The sequence below is a fragment of the Rattus norvegicus genome, chromosome 5 (assembly GCF_021556685.1).
Source record: "Rattus norvegicus strain SHRSP/BbbUtx chromosome 5, alternate assembly SHRSP_T2T, whole genome shotgun sequence".
Lineage (NCBI taxonomy): Eukaryota > Metazoa > Chordata > Mammalia > Rodentia > Muridae > Rattus > Rattus norvegicus.
This window is the reverse complement of record NC_141538.1, coordinates 30,158,128-30,183,491: the sequence shown is the minus strand read 5'-3', so window position 1 is coordinate 30,183,491 and position 25,364 is coordinate 30,158,128. Positions and strand designations below refer to the sequence as shown.

The window sequence follows — 25,364 nt, the reverse complement described above, 5'->3', positions numbered from 1 at the left end:
TAGAACATTCTATCCTAAAGCAAAAGGATATACCTTCTTCTCAGCTCCTCATGGTACTTTCTCCAAAATTGACCATATAATTGGTCAAAAAACGGGCCTCAACAGGTACAGAAAGATAGAGATAATCCCATGCATGCTATCGGACCACCACGGCCTAAAACTGGTCTTCAATAACAATAAGGGAAGAATGCCCACATATACGTGGAAATTGAACAATGCTCTACTCAATGATAACCTGGTCAAGGAAGAAATAAAGAAAGAAATTAAAAACTTTTTAGAATTTAATGAAAATGAAGATACAACATACCCAAACTTATGGGACACAATGAAAGCTGTGCTAAGAGGAAAACTCATAGCGCTGAGTGCCTGCAGAAAGAAACAGGAAAGAGCATATGTCAGCAGCTTGACAGCACACCTAAAAGCTCTAGAACAAAAAGAAGCAAATACACCCAGGAGGAGTAGAAGGCAGGAAATAATCAAACTCAGAGCTGAAATCAACCAAGTAGAAACAAAAAGGACCATAGAAAGAATCAACAGAACCAAAAGTTGGTTCTTTGAGAAAATCAACAAGATAGATAAACCCTTAGCCAGACTAACGAGAGGACACAGAGATTGCTTTTGGTAAAATGGCCATTTTTACTATATTAATCCTGCCAATCCATGAGCATGGGAGATCTTTCCATCTTCTGAGGTCTTCTTCAATTTCTTTCCTCAGTGTCTTGAAGTTCTTATTGTACAGATCTTTTACTTGCTTGGTTAAAGTCACACCGAGGTACTTTATATTATTTGGGTCTATTATGAAGGGTGTCGTTTCCCTAATTTCTTTCTCGGCTTGTTTCTCTTTTGTATAGAGGAAGGCAACTGATTTATTTGAGTTAATTTTATACCCAGCCACTTTGCTGAAGTTGTTTATCAGCTTTAGTAGTTCTCTGGTGGAACTTTTGGGATCACTTAAATATACTATCATGTCATCTGCAAATAGTGATATTTTGACTTCTTCTTTTCCGATCTGTATCCCCTTGATCTCCTTTTGTTGTCTGATTGCTCTGGCTAGAACTTCAAGAACTATATTGAATAAGTAGGGAGAGAGTGGGCAGCCTTGTCTAGTCCCTGATTTTAGTGGGATTGCTTCGAGTTTCTCTCCATTTAGTTTAATGTTAGCAACTGGTTTGCTGTATATGGCTTTTACTATGTTTAGGTATGGGCCTTGAATTCCTATTCTTTCCAGGACTTTTATCATGAAGGGGTGTTGAATTTTGTCAAATGCTTTCTCAGCATCTAATGAAATGATCATGTGGTTTTGTTCTTTCAGTTTGTTTATATGATGGATCACGTTGATGGTTTTCCGTATATTAAACCATCCCTGCATGCCTGGGATGAAGCCTACTTGATCATGGTGGATGATTGTTTTGATGTGCTCTTGAATTCGGTTTGCCAGAATTTTATTGAGTATTTTTGCGTCGATATTCATAAGGGAAATTGGTCTGAAGTTCTCTTTCTTTGTTGTGTCTTTGTGTGGTTTAGGTATAAGAGTAATTGTGGCTTCGTAGAAGGTATTCGGTAGTGCTCCATCTGTTTCAATTTTGTGGAATAGTTTGGATAATATTGGTATGAGGTCTTCTATGAAGGTTTGATAGAATTCTGCACTAAACCCGTCTGGACCTGGGCTCTTTTTGGTTGGAAGGCCTTTAATGACTGCTTCTATTTCCTTAGGAGTTATGGGGTTGTTTAACTGGTTTATCTGTTCCTGATTTAACTTCGATACCTGGTATCTGTCTAGGAAATTGTCCATTTCCTGAAGATTTTCAAATTTTGTTGAATATAGGTTTTTATAGTAAGATCTGATGATTTTTTGAATTTCCTCTGAATCTGTAGTTATGTCTCCCTTTTCATTTCTAATTTTGTTAATTTGGACGCACTCTCTGTGTCCTCTCGTTAGTCTGGCTAAGGGTTTATCTATCTTGTTGATTTTCTCAAAGAACCAACTTTTGGTTCTGTTGATTCTTTCTATGGTCCTTTTTGTTTCTACTTGGTTGATTTCAGCTCTGAGTTTGATTATTTCCTGCCTTCTACTCCTCCTGGGTGTATTTGCTTCTTTTTGTTCTAGAGCTTTTAGGTGTGCTGTCAAGCTGCTGACATATGCTCTTTCCTGTTTCTTTCTGCAGGCACTCAGCGCTATGAGTTTTCCTCTTAGCACAGCTTTCATTGTGTCCCATAAGTTTGGGTATGTTGTATCTTCATTTTCATTAAATTCTAAAAAGTTTTTAATTTCTTTCTTTATTTCTTCCTTGACCAGGTTATCATTGAGTAGAGCATTGTTCAATTTCCACGTATATGTGGGCATTCTTCCCTTATTGTTATTGAAGACCAGTTTTAGGCCGTGGTGGTCCGATAGCATGCATGGGATTATCTCTATCTTTCTGTACCTGTTGAGGCCCGTTTTTTGACCAATTATATGGTCAATTTTGGAGAAAGTACCATGAGGAGCTGAGAAGAAGGTATATCCTTTTGCTTTAGGATAGAATGTTCTATAAATATCCGTTAAGTCCATTTGGCTCATGACTTCTCTTAGTCTGTCGAAATCACTGTTTAATTTCTGTTTCCATGATCTGTCCATTGATGAGAGTGGGGTGTTGAAGTCTCCCACTATTATTGTGTGAGGTGCAATGTGTGTTTTGAGCTTTAGTAAGGTTTCTTTTACGTATGTAGGTGCCCTTGTATTTGGGGCATAGATATTTAGGATTGAGAGTTCATCTTGGTGGATTTTTCCTTTGATGAATATGAAGTGTCCTTCCTTATCTTTTTTGATGACTTTTAGTTGGAAATTGATTTTATTTGATATTAGAATGGCTACTCCAGCTTGCTTCTTCTGACCATTTGCTTGGAAAGTTGTTTTCCAGCCTTTCACTCTGAGGTAGTGTCTGTCTTTGTCTCTGAGGTGTGTTTCCTGTAGGCAGCAGAATGCAGGGTCCTCATTGCGTATCCAGTTTGTTAATCTATGTCTTTTTATTGGGGAGTTGAGGCCATTGATATTGAGAGATATTAAGGAATAGTGATTATTGCTTCCCTTTATATTCATATTTGGATGTGAGGTTATGTTTGTGTGCTTTCATTCTCTTTTGTTTTGTTGCCAAGACGATTAGTTTCTTGCTTCTTCTAGGGTATAGCTTGCCTCCTTATGTTGGGCTTTACCATTTATTATCCTTTGTAGTGCTGGATTTGTAGAAAGATATTGTGTAAATTTGGTTTTGTCATGGAATATCTTGGTTTCTCCATCAAAGTTAATTGAGAGTTTTGCTGGATACAGTAACCTGGGCTGGCATTTGTGTTCTCTTAGGGTCTGTATGACATCAGTCCAGGATCTTCTGGCCTTCATAGTTTCTGGCGAGAAGTCTGGTGTGATTCTGATAGGTCTCCCTTTATATGTTACTTGACCTTTTTCCCTTACTGCTTTTAATATTCTTTCTTTATTTTGTGCGTTTGGTGTTTTGACAATTATGTGACGGGAGGTGTTTCTTTTCTGGTCCAATCTATTTGGAGTTCTGTAGGCTTCTTGTATGTCTATGGGTATCTCTTTTTTTAGGTTAGGGAAGTTTTCTTCTATGATTTTGTTGAAGATATTTACTGGTCCTTTGAGCTGGGAGTCTTCACTCTCTTCTATACCTATTATCCTTAGGTTTGATCTTCTCATTGAGTCCTGGATTTCCTGTATGTTTTGGACCAGTAGCTTTTTCCGCTTTACATTATCTTTGACAGTTGAGTCAATGATTTCTATGGAATCTTCTGCTCCTGAGATTCTCTCTTCCATCTCTTGAATTCTGTTGGTGAGGCTTGTATCTACAGCTCCTTGTCTCTTCTTTTGGTTTTCTATATCCAGGGTTGTTTCCATGTGTTCTTTCTTGATTGCTTCTATTTCCATTTTTAATTCCTTCAACTGTTTGATTGTGTTTTCCTGGAATTCTTTCAGGGATTTTTGCGATTCCTCTCTGTAGGCTTTTACTTGTTTATTAATGTTTTCCTGTGCTTCCCTAAGTGTGTTCATGTCTTTCTTGAAGTCCTCCAGCATCATGATCAAATATGATTTTGTAACTAGATCTTGCTTTTCTGGTGTGTTTGGATATTCCATGTTTGTTTTGGTGGGGGAATTGGGCTCCGATGATGGCATGTAGTCTTGGTTTCTGTTGCTTGGGTTCCTGTGCTTGCCTCTCGCCATCAGATTATCTCTAGTGTTACTTTGTTCTGCTATTTCTGACAGTGGCTAGACTGTCCTATAAGCCTGTGTGACAGGAGTGCTGTAGACCTGTTTTCCTCTCTTTCAGTCAGTTATGGGGACAGAGTGTTCTGCTTTCTGGCGTGTAGTTTTTCCTCTCTACAGGTCTTCAGCTGTTCCTGTGGGCCTGTGTCTTGAGTTCACCAGGCAGCTTTCTTGCAGCAGAAAATTTGGTCTTACCTGTGGTCCCGAGGCTCAGGTTCGCTCGTGGGGTGCTGCCCACGGGCTCTCTGCAGCGGCAGCAACCAGGAAGACCTGTGCCGCCCCTTCCGGGAACTTCAGTGCACCAGGGTTCCAGATGGTCTTTGGCTTTTTCCTCTGGCGTCCGAGATGTGTGTGCAGGGAGCAGTCACTTCTGGTTTCCCAGGCTTGTCTGCCTCTCTGAAGGTTTAGCTCTCCCTCCCACGGGATTTGGGTGCAGAGAACTGTTTATCCAGTCTGTTTCTTTCAGGTTCCGGCGGTGTCTCAGGCACAGGGGTCCTGCCGCTCCTGGGCCCTTCCCCACGGGAGCCCAGAGGCCTTATACAGTTTCCTCTTGGGCCAGGGATGTGGGCAGGGGTGAGCAGAGTTGGTGGTCTCTTCCGCTCTGCAGCCTCAGGAGTGCCCACCTGACCAGGCGGTTGGGTCTCTCTCTCACCGGGTCTGGGGGGTTTTTCTATTTTTAAACATTTGAATATAAATATTTTCAAGCCACAAAGACTCTGATGTAATTGGTATGGTATAAGCACACACACTGAGATTTTTAAAAGCACCTCCAAGTAAATCTAATGAACAGTCAGAGAACCAAAGCATTATACTCTAACAACTGTGCACTATGTATAACAAAATGCACACTTAGGGGCTGGGGATGCCATTTTGTTACAGAGTACTTGCCTCGCATCCAAAAGCCCCAAGTTCAATCCCTAGTATCCCACCCCCCACCCCCTCCCCGACCCCCAGAAAAAGTACATTGGGACCAAAGCCTAAGGAAAGCACTCACTCTATAGTCAGGGATACTGCTCAAGGTAGAGCATATGCTTAGTTGTCTACAGTCCTGGGTCTGAAAAATGTTACATTTTTAATATAATTTCCTAAAAGATTAAGAGGATCAGGAAAGAATGAGTGATGTCTGCTAATTCCTGGCAGGAATGTATTTTTTGCATCTTTAAGCTAAGTTTAATTTTTTTCATGTTATAATGAGTTCTTATTAAACTCATTCAGTGGTTATTTTGCCTAATATAACTTTTAAGAATCAAAAAGCTGCCTTTTCCAGATCAGGTTAGTGGTAAATCATGTAATAGTGTCTTATTTATGATGCGTGCACATACATGTAAAAAGCAAACAAAAGATGGCTATTATTTCACAAACTCAAGCTTTTAGTTTGTTATTAAGATTCTCAGGAGTTCAGCATTTTCATAATTCCCACAGAGAAAATTGTGTCTACCACAGATACTCCTTCTGTCTACATATCAGAAGGGTTTGTTTGCTTTTTGACTCAGTAAGGTTTCTGATAAAGTTACTTCGTATATACATACCTTCCCAACCTATCAAAAACTGGAGCACTTGGTTTGCTTACGTTATTGAAAAATAAGTCTAGTTGAAATGTGTGAGGAGATGTTTCCCTGTAAATCAAACAAGAACAAAGTGTTAGCCCGTTTAACAATTAGTTTCTACAGAAAAAAAAAACACGGTAAGTAGAAAATGAGCAATCTTAAGACTAGAAAAAAATATTCCAAAGATTTAAATTAAAAAGAAAAAAAAAACAAATGACTTGCTCTCATACACACACACACACACACACACACACACACACACACACACACACACGGGAGGGGAGGTGGCAAATCCCAACCCTGGAGACAGAAGCAGGAGAATCTCTGGTCTACAGAGATAGTTCTGGTGCAGTCAGGACTGCTACACAGAGAACCCTGTCTGAAAAATCAGTCAATCAATCAATCAATCAATCAATCAATCAAAATAAATCTGTTTAAAAACACAACAGGTTGGGTTGTATTAATCCAAGCACTCAGGAGGCACAGGCAGCCTGGTCTACATACAGAGCTAGTCTAGGACAGCCAAGACACAAAGACCCTGTCTTAAAAACCAAACCAAAAAAAGGGTGGATCCTTTCAGGACAGAAATATAGGAATTTTGGGTCTACCTACGTATTTCTAAGTATTATTGTGAGGGAAAAAATGATAAAGTATTTTTGAGTTTAAGATTCCAGGCTTCCTGCCGGGTAGCTGTGGTACACACCACTAGACTTAGGAGGCAGAAGCAAGCAGATCTCTGAGTTTGAGGATAGCCTGGTCCACAGAGCAAGTTCTGGGAGACACAGGGCTACACAGAGAAACTCTGTCTCAAAAAAACAAAACCAAACCAAAAATGAATAGATGTTAAACTTCATGGCACCAAGTGGCTCATCAGGCCAGACAGCTGCCAATCTAGATGACCTGACCTCAATTCCTGGGATCCACATGGAGGAAGAGAACTGATTCCCACAGGGTGTCCTCTGACCTCCGCCCATGACTCCATGACACATGAAGGGCCACACACAGACACATAAACTTAAATAAGCAGTAATAATGTGTAAGATTTCTTCCAGGTTTCTTCTTATGTTTGTTTTACTTCGCTAATCCTTAATTTGATTGTTCTACATGTTAACAATGTGTAAACGCTTCTGGTACTTTTCTATCTCATTACAACATAAGGAGCCATTCGCCCCCCCCCCCCACTGAAAACAGGGAGGTATTCTCTGCAAGGGGCAGAGATATACTTTTCCTGCTGTGGTAGCCAAGCTTCAAGATGTCTCCAGTGACCCATGCTTCCTGTTACTCAGAATCTGTTCAGTCTCTATACTGGTCTAGAATCTATAACTGAGAAAATATAGTAAAACTCTCAGCGTGTCACTTCCAATAATCAGTTACAGGAACACTACCTGAGGCGGCTTCCTAGGAATGCTCACTTGTGTCCCGCTCACCCTGGAGAAAGCTCTGCTATGGCTTGAGCATGATGGACCTCCACAGAGAATATCTGCTACTAAGGAATGGCTCCAAGCAAACTCTCCACCCGATTCCCAGCAGAGGTAACATAACAATTCTGACCCGCATCCTGACTATAGACAGGATGCTAAGGATTAAACTCAGGTCCTCATACCTTGTGCAGACAGAACTTAACCAATCCCACGTATCCTGTAGCCCCATCTGGACTTCAACTTGCTATGGAGCTAAAGAGTACTTGGAAGGCCTGAGTCTCACAAGTGCCAGAAATGCACGCACGTCTCCCCGTGCAGTTTAAACTTCAGTCAGTGTTTGTGGTAGTTTTTTCCACACAGCATCTTACGATGCCCTAGCCGGTCTTAAGCTCCAATCCTCCAGGCTCTGCTCCACAATGCTGATCATAGGCATGCCACTCTCATTCTATGCTATGCTTGGGGGTCAATGCAGGGTTTTGTGCATGCTAAGCCAGTACTCTACCAACCAACCTAATTTCATCTCTCCTAAATTCCTTAAACATGGAAAAAATGTATGAGCTCTATTATAAACAATAATTAATAATTGTTTTATATTTTACATTGTAATTTTTGAATGACACCTCTGAAGACTTCTACATCTACTTCTATAAATAACAAAAAATTTTCACAATTAGGAAGAAATGAACTTTGACCCTGAATCTGTCCCATAATATTCACCAGGAAGCAGCAGGTTGAACTATTTTATATAAAAGAAATGGAATTACAAATAGTATCAATAAAATGAAATGTATCAATAAATAAAACCAGTGCCTATGCTATAAGCTAAAAGGTCTTTAAAAAATTCATTTATCATATATATTCACATTTTCACAGCCAAACTACAGTTTCTATCTCTAAGCTAGATAACTAAATAGGAAATAATGATTATTGACATCACAAAAATCAAAACCCTCTTTTATGTCAATTATTAAAGTTATCTAATGTCAGGAACAATGGTCTTACATTTTACTTCCCACTAACCCAAGAAAGAGAATGTAACACATAATCACTTGCTAATTACAATCAATGGCTCATTTGAAGCTAGAAATTTATGAAGTCATATGTATAGACATAGGGTCTGGGGAGTGGATCAATAGGTAAAGTACCTCCCACAAAATCATGGGGACCCGAGCTCACACTCCCAGTCCCCTCATAAAAGCCAGATATGTCTATAACCACACTGGGTGCAGGCAATCCGAGGTTAGAAAATCCCGGGGGCTGATGGCGATCCAGTCAAGCCAAACACTTCAGCAAGAGACAATATCTTAAAAAATAACGTCGAGAGAGCATGAGGAAGACCCCAATGCTGGCCTCTGGCTTCTGATACAAATGTACCTGCATGTGTACATACACAAATACACAAAGTCACATGTATGGTACAAGCTAGACTGGTAGTACACGTCTACAGTCAGCGACTTGGGAGACTAAGGTACAGTCCTACATTAAAGACTGGCCTGGACAACTTAGTGAGACTATCTCAAACTAAGTTTTTAAGAAAGGGAAGGTAAGGAAAGAACACTGTAGAATATGTCACTGGCCCTAAGTTAATCCCTACCCCTAAAATGAACAAAAATGCACATTTTAAAATATTCAAATGAGGGGCTGGAAACATGGCTCAGGAGTTAAGAGCATTTATTACTCTTGGAGAAACTCAGCTCACAAGCATCCATTACATCCGGTTTCAGGGGATTTGACCACTCTTGACTTCTATAGGCACACACACAGTACACATACATATACACAGACAACACATACATATCCACACACACACATATATATTAGGTACAAAATTAATTCTTTTTATTTTAAAAGAAAAAGTCTCAAAATCACTTCACCTGTTCTGGGAATGGTCAATGATAGAACGCTCACCTAGCATACGATAAACCCTGGGTCTGATCCTTAGCACTACCGAATAAATTAAAAATCAGAAAAACACATATGGCAGGGCATGGAGACACACACATTTAAATAACAGCACTCTGGAGAGAGAGCCAGGCAGATCACTGTGAGTTCAAGACCAGTCAGCCTGGACTACATATTATGTTCAAATGATTTAGCAGTTTCCAGTGTCTCAACACACACACATACACACAGAGAGACATACAAGTTTCCAGTGTCTCAACACACTATACACAGGGCTGTGGGGAGTAGAGCACATTTAAGTTTAAAAAAAAAAAAAAAAAAGAGTTGACTTACCCATATGCTCTGTTGTCAGGTAAGCCACTATGGGCTCGTACTCCCGGGGGTATAACTCGGACTTCATTGATATAAACCACACATGGAAAACGAACCACATCTATATGAGAACTTTGCTATAAAAAGGATGAAACATACTTTAAGTAAAACATTTTTCAATTCAAAACATACTTTTTTTTTCTTTTTGGCTTAAAATGAAAACAACAATCTTAAAATCCAGAGGTGAGATATAACAGTGTTGTAAAAGCACAGGATTCACAAGTTGGGGATTGGGGGGTGGGGAGGTATGCAGTGCAAGCCTTAATCCCAGCACTTGGGAAACAGAAGCAAGTGAATCTCTATGAGTTCGAGGCCAGCCTGGTCTACAGAATGCCTTTCAGAACAGCCAGGACTACACACAGAAAGATCCTGTCTCAAAAGAAAAAAAACAAAAAACGAAAAACTAAAGCAAGCAACAACAGAAAAGCACAAGCCTCACATGTTCATCAGAAACACAGTCCAGATCACTAAACATACCATTAACTTTTATATTAATTATGCTGCTATATAAATCACTTTTTAAAAAACAGCAGATGATGGGACTGCAGAGAAGTCAGCAGTCCAGAATGCAGGCAGCTTTTCTGAAAGGACCAGAGTTCAGCTCCTAGCATCCATTACCACCCGATTCCAGGGAGCCCAGGGAGTCCTCTAGACTCCAAAGGCATCCACATAAATGTGGCACACAGAGAGATACACACATACACATAAATAGTATTTTTAAATAGCTGATGGTTTATCCTAATAATGTACCTAGTTAAGTCTCTCAATTGGTATTATATAACATGTTCTGTATTACCTCTTCAATAATGTTTACTTAGACCAAACTTTTTCTGTTCATGACTCCAGATACTCAAGAAATTTTAATGGATGCTTCAAATATATGGATATATAAAACAGACATCCATTGATAAGTGAAGTAGGAAATGAAGTCGGCAAGTCTGTGCACACCTTTAAACGGAAGGTTCAGACTGTGACGTGCCTTCCACCCTTTCTTCCAATATTCTGCTGCTTTTCTAAAACATAATGTCATGATGAGCTACCATAAACAGTATAGGCAATGCTCTAAGGATGGCAGAGAAACAGTATAGACAGAACCTGGACCCCAACACTAAAACTGCCATATTCTTCCTAGGAGATTTTCAATTCTTTTCAAGATTATTTAGAGAAAAAATCCTATCCTATCTAAGGCCACAAAGACAAACAAAATAGTAACACAATGTTGTTATTATTGTTTAGCTATTTTGCACACTTGAGCTAGGGCAGAGATGTAAAACAAAGAAAACAACTTTAAGTCAGGGTAACTTTGAACTTTTGGCCTTCCTGCCTCCACCTCTTAAGAGCTGAAATATAGGTATGTGCCACCAAGTCGTTTTATGTGGTAATAGAGATAGAACCCGGGGTTTAACGCATGCCAGACGAGCAATCTACCAAATAACCCACACCTCCAGCCTTCAAATGTATTACTTACAAACAGGAACTCTGACTACCTCTATCAACTATTACATATTTCTGTAAAGCCAAGGCTAGCCTAGTCTGCATAATGGGTTCAAGGCCAACCAAGTCTACGTAGTGAGATCTTGACTGACGAAAGGGGTTTTGGGGGACTGGTGAATGAGGGAAAGAGCTTTCTAGGCAAAGGGGAAGGGAGTACATGACAGGAAAGTAGACAACCACAGGTTTCAAAAAACTGGGTGCATAGTTCACAAGGACTAGAGGGCAAATGGGGGTGGGGAGAGAAAGCAGGGCAGGGGCTGAGCAGAGCACAACCAACATGGATTACAAAAGCTGTGGCCTTCACCCATAGCCAGAGGACAATCCCTAATCTCCACCTAGGATCCTTCTACTAGGACCCAAGGGACATCTCCATTTAAATGTCTTTAGATACTTCAAACCTGGCAAGTAAAACACTGAACTCTGTCCTTCATCCATGCTGCTATCACTGACCATGTAAGGCCTAACACAGTCATCTGTGGCTCCTTATCCCCTCACCTAACGGTCCATTTACCGGCTGCCCTTCTGCTGTTCCTTCAGCTCTGTACACTGTACACTCTAAGCTCACTGCAGCAGTAGGGTCCTGACTGACTCCATGCTTCTCATGCAGCTCTACCCCATCCCTGTTGAAAGAGTAATACAGTCTTTCTAGAATATAACCCTGTTAGCATGCTGCTGCTTCCTTCAGCCAAGCCAAACTCCTAGGCCTTAAACACCTGGCCCCTTTATTACTCCACCCCAAAATGTTATAGGTGTGATTTTCCCTGACACACCATGCTGTTTTTCAACTTCATGGCCTCTGTTGTGCTGTTCTCTCTTATCATAGCCCCTCAGACCCCTCTGCCCCAACTCTACTTAGATGACAACTTTCAAAAAGTAAGTCCTCTCCTCTGTGTGTCCAAAGTCCCTTATCAAACTAAGCTGTCATTCTCTCTCTCTTTTCCCATCCAGTAGAGCATATGTTACAAGACTTAACTATAAATTCAGTATCTGGCATATTGATTTAATGAAAAAACTTAATACGTACCTAAAGATAACTAGTTTTTGAAGTAGTTAAAGATGAACTCTGGGCTGGGAAGGTAGAACAATTGAAAGAAGAACTTTTCTAACATGCATGAGGGTCCTGGGTTCAATCCCACAAAAACCAGCAAGAAGGATCAGGAGTTTAAAACTTATCTGCTACCCTGGCCTACATAAGACTCTGTCTCAAAAAAAAAAAAAAAAAAAAAAACAAAACCCTAAGACAGGTTGAGACTGAGAACTCTGGGAAGGTTTATGATCATAAAGTAATGTGAATATGAATACACTGGTTAGACTTCAAGACCACATTTCCCCACATTTATCCATAGGAAGTCACTGTCGGAATACTTCAAGCTTGCTGGTTGCCGTTCTCATTCTATCTGCAACGACCTTCTCTTTCTACTCTCTCCCTCAGCTCACTCACTTGCTGCTGCCAGATAGGCTGCCCCTTGTACATAAATGGTGCACACTGCTTTTAAAACTCCCAACCGTTATGGCTCCACCTCCTGAGGGCTGGGCTCACAGACACAGGCCTCCACACTCAGCTGGCCCTGGAGTTTGATTCACAATACTAATTTGTTCTTTTATTGGCACATCATTTTCTAGCGATCAATCCTGTTAGTGTGAAATCAGTAAACCTGACTTTAAAATATGTAACTGTTTATGTGAAGAATCACGTGCTGCAAGATAAAGGAGATGGAGAGAAAAAAGTGTTAATGAAGGCTGGAACCATGAAAGGTTATGATGTTTTCTCTGTTTTAAATGTTTTCTTCTTCTTTTTTAGTGTGTATGTATGTAATGTGTGCACCCACATGCCATATATATGGATGTCAAAGAACAACTTTGTGGAGACAGTTCTCTCCTTCCCCCTTTCCAAGGCTCCAGAATTGAAGTCAGGTTACAAAACTTGCCTGTCAAGTGCTTGTATCCACTGAGTCATTTGCCCACTCCATTTTCTAAGTTTTCTAGAATGAAATTCAAATGTGTAGTACCATGGGAGGCCAAAGGAAGGCACTGACTCCTTGGAGCTAGAGTCACAGGCAGTTGGAGGCTGTGGGTGCTGAGAACCAAACTTAGGTCCCTCTGCAAGAGCAACAAGTGTTCTTAATCACTGAGCCATGTCCATAGCCCAAGGACTGATTGATTGATTGACTGACTAACTGATTCTTTTTAACTACAAATATTTGTACGTGCTGAGGGAGTAGGTCCAGGTGACTCCAGGCACCAAGAACTGAACCTGGGTTCTTCCTGATCTTCCTGAGAAAACCCTTCCCTCCAGCCCCATTTGGAATAGCAATACAAATCACAATTTAGGTTTTTTTCCCCTTTAACTGATAGATAGATAGATAGATAGATAGATAGATAGATAGATAGATAGATAGATAGATAGATAGATAGATAGATAGATAGATAGATAGGGAGAGGGAGGTGGACAGGAAGAGGGAGAGGGAGGGGTGGTACAGAGGGAGAGAGAGAGGGAGAGGGCCTGCATATATGTATGTGCATCACATTCATAGCTCTGCACATGTGCTGGTGCCTGAAGAGGTCAGACAAGGGCATTTAATCCACGAAACTGGAGTTATACAGCTGTGTGATCCTGAAACTCTGCAAAAACAGCAAATGCTCTAAACTGCTGAGCCTTCTTCCCAGCCCATTCAAACTACCATCAGTGATTCATCTAGAACTTCTTGCACCCCTTTCAGGAATCCTCTTCAAAAGTTTAATCAAAGGTTAACTTCCCTACAGATTACAAATTTCTTTTTTCCGGAGCTGAGGACCGAACACAGGGCCTTGTGTATCGCTCTACACTGAGCTAAATCCCCAACGCCTTACAAATTTCTTTAAAACAACTATCTTGTTTCATTTTTACACATTGCCTCTCCTGATTTTTATTTATTTACTGGGGAGGGAGGGGCTGTGCCGCAGTGCCTAAATGGAAGTCAGAGGAAACCCTCTAGTGGCAGTTCTCTCCTTTGACGAGGTGGGTCCCAGAACGAAAACTTAAGTTCTCAGGATTGGCATCGGGTGCCTTTACTCATGCAGCCACCTCACACCGCTTGTTTTTGTCTGTCTCCTATGTGGCCCAGGGGGCGGGCCTTGAACTTGTAATTCTTCTCTAGATGTCCGAAATGCAGGCATCCTCAGAATGTCCTTTACTTCAAGGTAGCCATGTCAGTTCAAAGAAACCACCTGAACTTTTACCATAGTTTTCTTATCTATAAAATTAAAACAACTTTCTAAACCAATAGGAGATCAGAGAAAATTCCTCTAAATAACCAACGCACTGTACCTAGCTCAGTAAGTGCTCGCTCCAAGCATTAATCCCATCTGCTAACCAGCTTCACTGAATCCCACTTATCCGCTCTCATTTTGCTACCCATTTTCACTGAACTATTTATTCTATGACTGACCAATTAATCTACCTAGATAACGAATCATATAATTTCCCTGCTCAAGATCTAAAGGCTTCCAACAAAGAGTAGTCTATACTATTCTTGAAAATTTAAGGAGCTCCACGACATTGCCTGTCAGGTGCCAATTCACACAGCTACTTTAGGCACAACCTAAGAGAAGACTGACTACAACAGCCCTACTTTCCCACAACAGTAAAACAGTTACCATTTTACCAAGACCAACTTAATATGCCGATTGCCTTAATGAAATCTTCCTTGACATCCACAAGGGAGTAATTTCTCACCAAAATTCTGTACCTTTGCTGTTGTTGCGTTTGGTTGTTTCTAAGATTTATTTTATTTATTTATTATATATGAGTACCCTGTAGCTGTCCTCAGACACACCAGAGGAGGGCATCGGATCTCATTACAGATGGTTGGGAGTCACCATGTGCTGGCTGGAAAATGAACTCAGGACCTCTGGAAGAGCAGTCGGTGCTCTTAACCATGAGCCATCTCTCCAGTAAAATTCTGTACCTTTATGTTCACAAAGAGAGCTAAATAAGTATCAACTAGAGTTTCCTACATCAGACACTGATTAAAAATTTTGTTTGGTTTCAGTACATTTTTGAAACAGAGTTTTACGTAGCCAATGGGGGACTTAAACGGAGTTGCTTTTCCGGCTCTTTGGCTTCTTGTTTGGCTAGACAGGGTTTCTCTGTAAAGTACTGGCTGTCCCGGAACTCACACTATCGATTAGGCTGGTCTAGAATTAAGGAGATCCACCTGCCTCTGCCTCCCAAGTGCTGAGATTAAGGTGTGCTTTGTAATTCACACTCCATTCACACTCTCTTAAGGCCTACACTCGCCTGATGAAGCATTTTGGAGATAAGGGGATAAACTTCAAGGGATTCCCACTGGGCCTCTTTACACAACATATTCTAACTCTAACATTTCTGTACTTCTTACACCTACTCTTTCAAGATAAGCTCAAATGTGATTTTTTTTTCTAAACCTCAACCACTATTGGAAAGTATTTTTTAACCTGCTCTGTTCTCCTATGATCCTTAATGTTTGTCTAAGAAATGACAAATTTCCTGTTAGACTACGGACTAGTACTAGGAATGTATGCTTCTTTCTTCAAAAAAAAAAAAAAAAAAAAAGGTTTTAAAGACAGGGTCTTACTACGTAACCCTGGCTGTTCTGGAACGTGCTATGAGAATACACTAGCCTTAATCTCACAATGAACTGCCTACCTCTGCTTCCCAAGTACTGGAATTAAAAAAACATTAATGCCATGCCTGGTTCTTTCTTTAAATTTTATTGTTCTCTACTTCTATAAAGAAGTTTGTTCTGGTAACAACTACAGCGGCCATTTTGAGTTTTCTCAAGTCTAGCTGGAATGACATAGTCCAGCAGTCACTAAACAGTACTGTGTGACCACAGTCAGAAAATACAATAAGCCAAAACACCAACTCTTGACTTTTACAGGCCTATATATCCTTTATTAAAAAAAAAGATAGCGTTACTCATTTCATTATTTCATAGGAGAACAGTTTAAACCTTTTTTCATTCAGATGTCTGTATTTTCTAGGCACTGTCCTAAACCCAGGACATACAACCGAGAAAGAATATGAGACACTATACCCTACTTTTCACGGTGCGTCATATGTACACTTTTCATAAAACAAACAATCCCAAAAGAATGGTTTTCTAAATGATTGAGTTTCCAGTGAGACAAACGAATATGAGGCTCGTTCATTTGCTCTCTCTTCCTCCCATTCGAATTTCTCTGTGGACTTCGTAAAGTTCATTTCTGACTGGCTTTTGTGAATCTTCGTTAATTCGCTGTGTTCCGTACGTTTCGATTAAGTATCCCAAGGCCATTCAGGGACGCTAAAGTAATTCTGTATACAAAACTACTCAACAGCCCACCTTCGCACCCTCAAAACAACAGACTTGCTTTCTAATGACAAGTCTTTCTTCCTTCCATACTGCATGACTCGCAAGTATTCTCCACGCAAAGGAGATTCTCGTAGTTATGTCGTGTCCTGATAGGTGAATTCCTTTCCAAACTATTAAAGTGCTAATGACAAACTGAGCAATAAGACCACCGTTAGAAGAGAGACAGAAGAGAAGGGCTTGAGATCCTAGTTACTCCGTATCCTGAAGGCATCAGTACCCGGCACTACTGTCAAAGACCAGATGCCCAAGCTCACGCCTACATCCCACCTGAAGTAACCCTGACCAGGACCCTCCTCAAGACTCAACGCTGACAGGACAAACTAAGCACTGCCAGCAGCAGTGCCGCTGACTCTACCTAAGCGGCGGGCCCCAAGTCAAAGCTGGGAAAGACAGGGCCGCCGCCCAGGGCCACGGGGTTCGCACCCGGCTGGGGGAGGGGGTGTGGACCACAGGACCCCCAGCGCGACTGAGGGAGGACACCGCCCGGACGACCCTCAACTCCAAGCAGGGGTGCCGGAGCTGAGGGGACGTGTCGAAATCAGGTCCCGAAGCCTTACCTCAGCGCTTGGATGTTTAAAAGTATCTAAAAATAGCAGCTCCATGGACGAGTCCACCGCCATGTTCGCCGCGGGCGGGGGACCGGGAGATGACTTCCGGGGCAGCTCTCCAACCTCCCAGGCCGAGGCTCCGGCTAGGGGAAAACTACAGCACTTCCGGTAAATAGGACGCCGTCGCCTCAAGCCTCGGCCAATCCCATCGCATCTTACTACCTTGAGTCGTAAGCCCCGCCTTCTCCAGCGCGGCGGAGGGCGCCTTCGGAAAGCCCAAAAGGGCAGAAAGAAAGAGGGGAGGGGACTACGGTGTTTGCGATGGTCCAAATCCCGTCGTTCTCCCGAGCGGAGGCGCCACGACGCCTGTGAGGGGCCATGAGTTCTGGCAAATAGGAGGAAATTGTGCCAAATCAAGACACGCAGCACCATAAGCCTCCCACGAGGCATCCTTTCCAAACAGAACCATGCAGCGAGTGAATCTGAAAAGACACTGTTTTCAAAAAGGAGAAAAGAGCGCGCATTTGCTATCCTGCTTTCTGGAGGTGCAAACAGGAGAAAAAGGATTCAAGGCCAGCCTTGCTTGATTGTATTGGGAGTTGGAGCCCAGTTTGGGCTACGTGAGACTCTGTCTCAAAAAATGAGACGGAGGGAGGGAGGGGGGAAAAAAGGAGGGAGGGGGAGAGAGAGAGAGAGAGAGAGAGAGAGAGAGAGAGAGAGAGAGAGAGAGAGAGGGGAGAGGTTTGTTTCAGCAAACGAAAGGAATATTTTTTTATTTATAAAAGTGTAAAAATGATAAATGATTCCACGGGCTGATAAGGAGAACTAATTCAAATAAAGTTCAAAAAAGTTTATAAATGAAACGTCACGAATAGTAGAGCAAAAAGTCTTATCTCCTGCAGACAAGCAGTCTGCCAATTCCAGCACTTCAAGGACAAAGGAAGAGTTTGAACTCGAGGCCAACCTAGACTACTCAGTGAGACCCTGCCTCAAAATAAAATGTTGGTTTTAATTTTGGGAATAGTTTCTCCGTCAAGTGCTGGACACTTGGAACTGTACACAGTCCTAGGGAGAGTGTTAAGGAGCTTTCCCCTATTCTGATCCTCAAGGTGTAGCAACCAAAGAAAAGCAGATAAGCAAAAGCAGGAACGGACCTTCAGGGACAGAATGGGGTGGACAGCTCAGTGTCTGGACTATCTCTCTCTTACAGCTTCTATAACTGTCTCTTTGTCAGGCTCTGCTGAGGAGGCTTGAAATGTCTCCTTTCTCCTGTATGTTTGCCAGAATTGCTTTTCAACTAGACATTGTCTATTCATTTGCTAGGTTTGTTCAAGGTCTTGTGTTTGATCTCATGGCCTTCTCTTAGGACATTTTCTTCTTTTTAAAATTGAGGTTTCACGTTGAAGGCTGAGGCCAAGGTTTTACAATAGACTGGCAGGCATCCCAAACAAGAAACAGGGCTCAAGTGTCTGTGGGAGTCCCTTCTACCTCTGCTGTTCACATCTATCTTCTACCTAACAAGATTATGTGGGGAAGGAACAGCGAGTATGTGTGCATATTCTTCTCCCTCAACTAGAAAAGTCCAAAGAAATATCTACAAAGCCAAAAATGTCCACTCATACTTTTGTTTTTCTCCAGTTCTGGAAGTCAAACCTAGGACTTGAGAAGGATAGCTCAGTGGTTAAGAGCACTGACTGCTCTTCTAGAGGTCCTGAGTTCAATTCCCAGCAACTACATGGTGGCTCACAACCATTTGTAAGTAATGGGATCTGATGTCTTCTTCTGGTGTGTCTGAAGACAGTAACGGTGTACTCACATACATAAAATAAATAAATCTTAAAAAAAAAAAGAAAGAAAAAGAAGAAAAAGAACTCTACAAGGAGCTCTATCCCAAGCCACAATTTTTTAAAGCTAATTAAGTAGCCCGAGCTGATGTGAAAATTGCACATCTCCTACCTCCACCTCCCAACACTCGGATTTCAGGGATGTGCCCGTTTTTAGAGCAGTTTCACAGTGAATTGCGCAGACAGTATAGAGAGATCCCAATTTGTTTTTCACTCCCCACTCCAAGTCCCCTTCTATTAATAACTTGAAGTAACGTACATATATTTCAACTGATCAGCCAATATTAATACATTATAATTACTGAGTGTTGTATGGTTTTGACAAATACATTGTTATATATCCACTGATACAATCTCTTATAAAATAATTTAGAAGTCTCAGCTCTCTCTTCTTCCTAAAAGGTAGGGTGTGTGTATGTGGGTGTGTGTGTAGGAATTTTTGTGTGCTCAGATCAATCACGGGACCATATGATAAAAGGACCATCTTTGTAAGAAATTACTAAACTGTCTTCTGAATATTTATCTCATTTTGCATTTTAACCAGCATTACGAGTTACTGATAATCATTTTATCTTGTCAGTGTTTTAGATTTTGTCTATTCTAATATGTATGTAGTGTTACCTTACTGTCTAAACTTGCAATTATCTAATGACATACTTATTACTTTGGAAGGGCATTTATGTCTTTGCCACGCATACATATTTGGCAAGGTCTTACTTTTTTAAATTTTGTATTACTAAGTGTAATACAAATTTTACTAAGTGTAATACACTTTTATTGTATAGTGATCAGTGGGCATGCCATAGTGTGTAGAGGTCAGAAATCAACTTGAGAGAGATGATTCCCTCTTTTCACCATGCAGATCCCAGGGATCAAACTTAGGTCATCAGGCTCAGTGACAGGCACCTTCATCTGATGAGCTGTTTACTTTCAAAAGCGTCTGGCAATCTGTGTCTTAAACTGGACTATGTACACGACTTGAATTCAATGATGTGGTTGAATCCGTCACACTCAGTGATGTGGAGAACATAACTAGACTTCTAGGAAAACAGATCCCCAGTAACACACATCCAGACACACAGTGCACACACATATACACACACAGAGTTGGGGGAGTAAAAACTTACTCACAGGTATTTAATATCCAAAGGAACAACCTACCTATGTCAGTTTTCGTTTCTGAGACAAAATTAAAATGAAGTTCATGATGTAGTCAACTTACTACACAAGGAGCAAAGATCACTAGTCGTCATCACTTTGGGCCTGTGGTGAGGCCAAAGTCATAGTATGGTAGTCAGAGTAGAGGCAGTCAGATCTCAACAAATTCAAGGCTAGCCTGGGGTACATAGCCTAAAGAGGGAGTTCCAGGCCAGCTAGAACTGTACAGTAAAAACCTGTAGGTGGTCCCTTAATCCCAGCACCTGAGAAGCAGAGGCAGGCAGATCTCTGAGTTCTAGGCCAGCCTGGTCTACAGAGTAAGTTCCAGGACAGCCAAGGCGAGGGAGAGAGGGAGAGAGGGAGAGAGGGAGAGAGAGAGAGAGAGAAAGAGAGAGAGAGAGTCCTGTGGTGTTTTGGATGAGAATAGCCCCCATAATTTGAATACATAATTCCTACTTAATGAAACTGAGAAGTGTTAGGAGGTGCAGCTATGTTGGAACAGGTGTGTTGCTAGGGAAAGGGTTGTAACATTCCAGGTTTCCCTCTCTACCTCTAGGTTGAGTCTCAAGACGAGCTCTCAGCTACTCTATTACCACCATGCCTGCCTACCTGTCAGCTGTCATGCTCCCCACCCTCAGGGACCCACCCTCTAAAATTGGAAATAAACCCTCAATTAAATGCTTTCCTTTACGAGTCGCCTGTGTCATGGTGTCTCTTCACAGCTGTAGAACAGTGGCTAAAACAGGTCCCTAGTTCCACAGTCCCTGACGTCTTCCTAACGGCAGTCTAAGACATGGGCCAAGCGTTCATTACATAAAATTGGGGGAAACACTTCAGATTTAAACCATTATCTAGGAAATAAACTTGACCAGAGAAGCACAGATTTCTACACTGAAAACTAAAATATTGCTTAAAAAATTAAAGACGTGTTTTACTTGCCCATGTTTGAAATTAAGCTCAGGACTTTATACAACATGGTAGAAAAGCACCATTGAGCTGCCTCCCGAGTGAAGTATAAAATATATACTTCATATAAATTAAAAGAATGTATGTGTTCACACACTGGAGGACAATATTGTTAAGGTAGCAATACCAACCAAACTTATTTTCATATGCATCTCATGAGCTACCAAAATTGTAAAGGTCAGTCAAAGCATGGTGGTACATACTCAAATCTCAGCACAGGAGGCAAGAAGGTCTTGAATTTGATGGCTACATTGGCAAAATCCTGTTTCAAACAAAGAAAACCACAGCAATCAAACCAACCAAGAACAGAACACTTCTGGTCATCTTTTCCTGCAGAATCAAATAAACCAAGCTGATGATCAAATCCATAAGGCGTTTCAGGGACCCCAAAGGCTTTATACGATCTTGAAAACTAAGAATAAATTTGCAGGACTCTAAGTTACTGACTTCAAAACTTACTGTATACACTGCGGTGATCAAAACTATGATGCTCTTCCAGAGGACATGAGTTCAAATCCTAGCACCCGCATAGTGGCTTACAGCCATCTACAACTCCAGACCCAGGAGATATGATATTCTCTTCTGTTCTTGTACATGCATACAAGGTACAAACATACAATATATGTAGACAAAACATCCATACACAGGAAATAAACAAATAAATATTGACATCATGATAACAAATAAAATAATGATACAAGAATAGACATAGAATATGGGGCAGTGGTGGTGCATGTCTTTAATCCCAGCACTCAGGAGGCAAAGGCAGGCAGATCTCTGTGAGTTTGAGGCCAGTCTGATCTACAAAGTAAGTTCCAGGACAGCCAGGATTGTTACACAGACAAACCCTATCTCAAAAAAAGCAAAAAAGAACTCTCATAGAAGAATAGATACACTTATTCATGGAAAATGTTCCAAGATTCCAAGCACATACATTCTACACATGCAGTGTGTTTTTCCGTACAGATGCACACAAATGTAATGGCTTTTCCGTCATAACTATGTTCTTATATTACATTGCATCTCTTGCAATTGTAATAGCCATGCAAAACTTCCACAAATTTTTTTCTTTACAAGATGATGGCTAGAATGTTTGCTCTTAACCATGTCTTAGCTACTGTTCTATGGCTGTGAAGAACCATAAGCAAAAAAAAAAAAAATCTCTTAAAATCATTTGGGGGTGGTGTAATGGTTATTCCTGGTGGTCAACATGACTCTATCTGGAATGAACTATAATCAGAACTGGAAGGCTCACCTTTGATCCTGATCTTGAGGCTGGGAGATACAAGTTTCTGACCTGGATCTTAGCATGGAGATCTTGAGGCATAGTGGCTATGAATCCCAGGAGACTAAGGCAAGGAGATCTCTGAGTTCAAGGTCATCTGGGACAAAGCAAGTCCCAGATCCAGGCGCGGGGGATACAGCCACACCTTCTGCTGGAGACCTACATAAGGACATTGAGAGAAGGAAGACTCTTGCTCTTGTTCACCTGTTTGCCTTGTGGGACTGAACAACTGCTAGATCTTTGGACTTCCTTTCACAACTGCTGCAGACCACTGTTGGGGAATTAGACTATAGACCTAAAATCATCAACAGATTCCTTTACTATATAGAGACTACCCATAAGTTCAATGGCTCTAGAGAACCCTGACTAATATGGGTGGCTTGCTTACAGTTTCAGAAGATTAGTCCATAATCATCATGGCAGGAAGCAGACAGGCATGGTGTTAGAGTTGAGAGCTGTCTATCCTGATCCACAGGCAGCAGGCAGAAAGAAACACTGGACCTGGGACTGGCCTTTGAAAACCCAAAGCTCACCTCAGTGACACACCTCCTTCAGCAAGGCCACACCTCCAAATCCTTCCCGAACAGCTCCACTAACTAAGGACCAAGCATTCAATTATATGAGCTTATGGGGCGGGAGGTGGGAGGGGGGCAGACATTCTCAATCAAAGCACTATAATACAGATTTTAGCAACCTCAGCAAAGTTCTTCTTTCCTAACTGCATTCTTCTGTTCAATTAAAGGAAGTAACTTATGACTTAACTTTAAAATGTGCAACCTGCTGGGCATTACTACCAGTCATAGTTAATCTTCTTGGCTAACTTGACTAGATTTAGGATCACTATGGAAAGACACCTCTGCTGTGTCAATGATGGTATTTCTAGAAAGATTTAACAGGGAGAGAAGACCTATCCTGAATGTGGGAGTCCCAAACTGAATAAGGAGAAGTCCAGCTGAGCACTGGAATTCATCTCTCTGCCCTCTGGTTACTGACACACACCCTCTCTTTCTTGTGGCTTATACACCACTGAACTATGAGCCAAATAAATCTTCACTTGAGCTAGGTCAGTAAGTACTTACTGCAAGCCTGATGACCCAATTCATTCCCTGAGGTACATGCTGCATACAGTGTGGCATTCATGTACACACACGCCTACACACACACACACACACACACACACACACACAATTAAATAAATAAATAAATAAATAAATAAATAAATAAATAAATAAATATCACATCAACAAGAAAAGTTTTTTTTTAAATAAATCACTCTTCCCTCAAATGGGCCCAATGTTGGCTCATTACAAGTCATCTGAGCAGCTCTTTCCTGGAAGGTAGGAGAGACTCACAGAAGCATATATAACCTGAAACCGTGTCATGTTTTAGAACCCAACAATGGGCCAGAGACGTGAAACATGGTCAATTAAGCAGACAGCCCTTAGCATTGTATTCTCTTTTTAAAATACTTATTTATGTATTATGTATACATCATACAGCTTTCTCCCTGCATGTATGCCTGCAGGGCAGAAAAGGGCACCAGATCTCGTTAGAGATGGTTGTGAACCACCATGTGGTTGTTTTGGAATTGAACTCATAACCTCTGGAAGAGCACTCAGTGCTCTTAACCTCTGAGACATCTCTCTAACCCTTAGCCTTGTATTCACTGGATAAAAATGTGTTGCTTCAAGATTTTTGAGCTGATATTCAAGTGACATTCAAGGACAGTTTTCTTAGCAGATAGGAGGAGATGTGCTGGGCCTTCCTGAGAGGACGGCTTGTCTAGAAAGATAACGAAGTGGGCTACCAGGTTTCTTAAAGCTCTGCATTGAAAGGCAGGATTTGGGGCTAGAGAGATGTCTTAGTGGTAAGAGCACTGACTGCTCTTCCAGAGGTCCTGAGTTCAAATCTCAGCAACCACATGGTGGGTCGCAACCATCTGTAATGAGATCTGATGACCTCTTCTGATGTGTCTGAAGACAGCTACAGTGTACATATATAATAAATAAATAAATCTTTAAAAAAAAAAAGAAAGGCAGGATTTGTTTTTTCTTGTTCCTTTTTGTTTCATTTTGTTTTTGAGACAGAGTTTCCTAGCTGGCCTCAGATTCATCCTGTAGCCAATGATGACTGTGAACTACTGATCCTCCTACAACCACATCAGAGTGGTGGAGCTAGAGGTGTATCCCACACATCCAAATTACAACCGGAGAAACAACTCAGGGCAAACATTCAACTAACCAAGGTATATCCCTGGCTGGTAGGCAGTTTTAAAGTATAGGATTACACATTAAATCAGTATCATAAGGAAATCACGTTTGATAGAAAAACAATGCTTTGCTTAATCTAGGTTACCAAGTAGAAGATAAAGGAACTGACAGACAACAGACCTAGTACCTTGGGCTGTGTCCTCTTCTGAGCACAAAGGTGGCTGGAGCTGGTGTTGCTTCACTGTATTGGCCATAGTGAATACAAGGCTATGAGCCATTAGCTTAATTAACTATGTCTCATTTCTCTGGTCCATTGATAACTGCTCTTCTTCATTGAGAGAGAGAGAGAGAGAGAGAGAGAGAGAGAGAGAGAGAGAGAGAGAGAGAGAGAGAAGACACTTGGGGAAGATGTGAAAGTTTAAAACATGAGCCTAAAATAAGGAAGCAGTCCAAGGAGTTGGCAGATTTTGCTCAGTCAAGAGTCAAATGACTGGAAACGGAAAGGCATCATCCAGAAAGTGAAAGGCAATCCCAAACAAGGAGAGAAAGCACTGGGGAACCCTGTATGTGACAAAGATGCACACTGCATAACATATATAAATATCTCTTACGCTTCAGCTACAGAGAGGTAATTGTTCAATTAAAATGCGAGCAATGTCACAGAAAGACACACATGGTATGCACTCACTGATAAGTGGCTATTAGCCCAAATGCTTGAATTACCCTAGATGCCTAGAACAAACGAAACTCGAGACGGATGATCAAAATGTGAATGCTTCACTCCTTCTTTAAAAGGGGAACAAGAATACCCTTGGCAGGGAATAGAGAGGCAAAGATTAAAACAGAGACTGAAGTAACTCCCATTCAGAGCCTGCCCCACATGTGGCCCATACATATACAGCCACCCAATTAGACAAGATGGATGAAGCAAAGAAGTGCAGACCGACAGGAGCCGGATGTAGATCGCTCCTGAGAGACACAGCCAGA

The 25,364-nt window shown here is 41.3% G+C and overlaps 1 protein-coding gene across 3 annotated transcripts in view; it reads right to left on the bottom strand.

Moving 5' to 3' along the window:
• The window catches only part of Virma (vir like m6A methyltransferase associated), a 67,589-nt gene extending 50,578 nt beyond the window's left edge, over positions 1–17,011 (bottom strand). For 2 of the 3 annotated variants that reach the window (NM_001107915.2, NM_001436762.1), the window contains 3 exon segments: positions 5,785–5,871; positions 9,459–9,574; positions 16,924–17,010. In NM_001107915.2, the coding sequence (NP_001101385.1) occupies positions 5,785–5,871; positions 9,459–9,574; positions 16,924–16,986 (266 nt within the window). In that variant the 5' untranslated portion in view covers positions 16,987–17,010. 3 annotated transcript variants of the gene reach the window in all.
• Between the last annotated feature and the right edge of the window lie 8,353 nt (positions 17,012–25,364).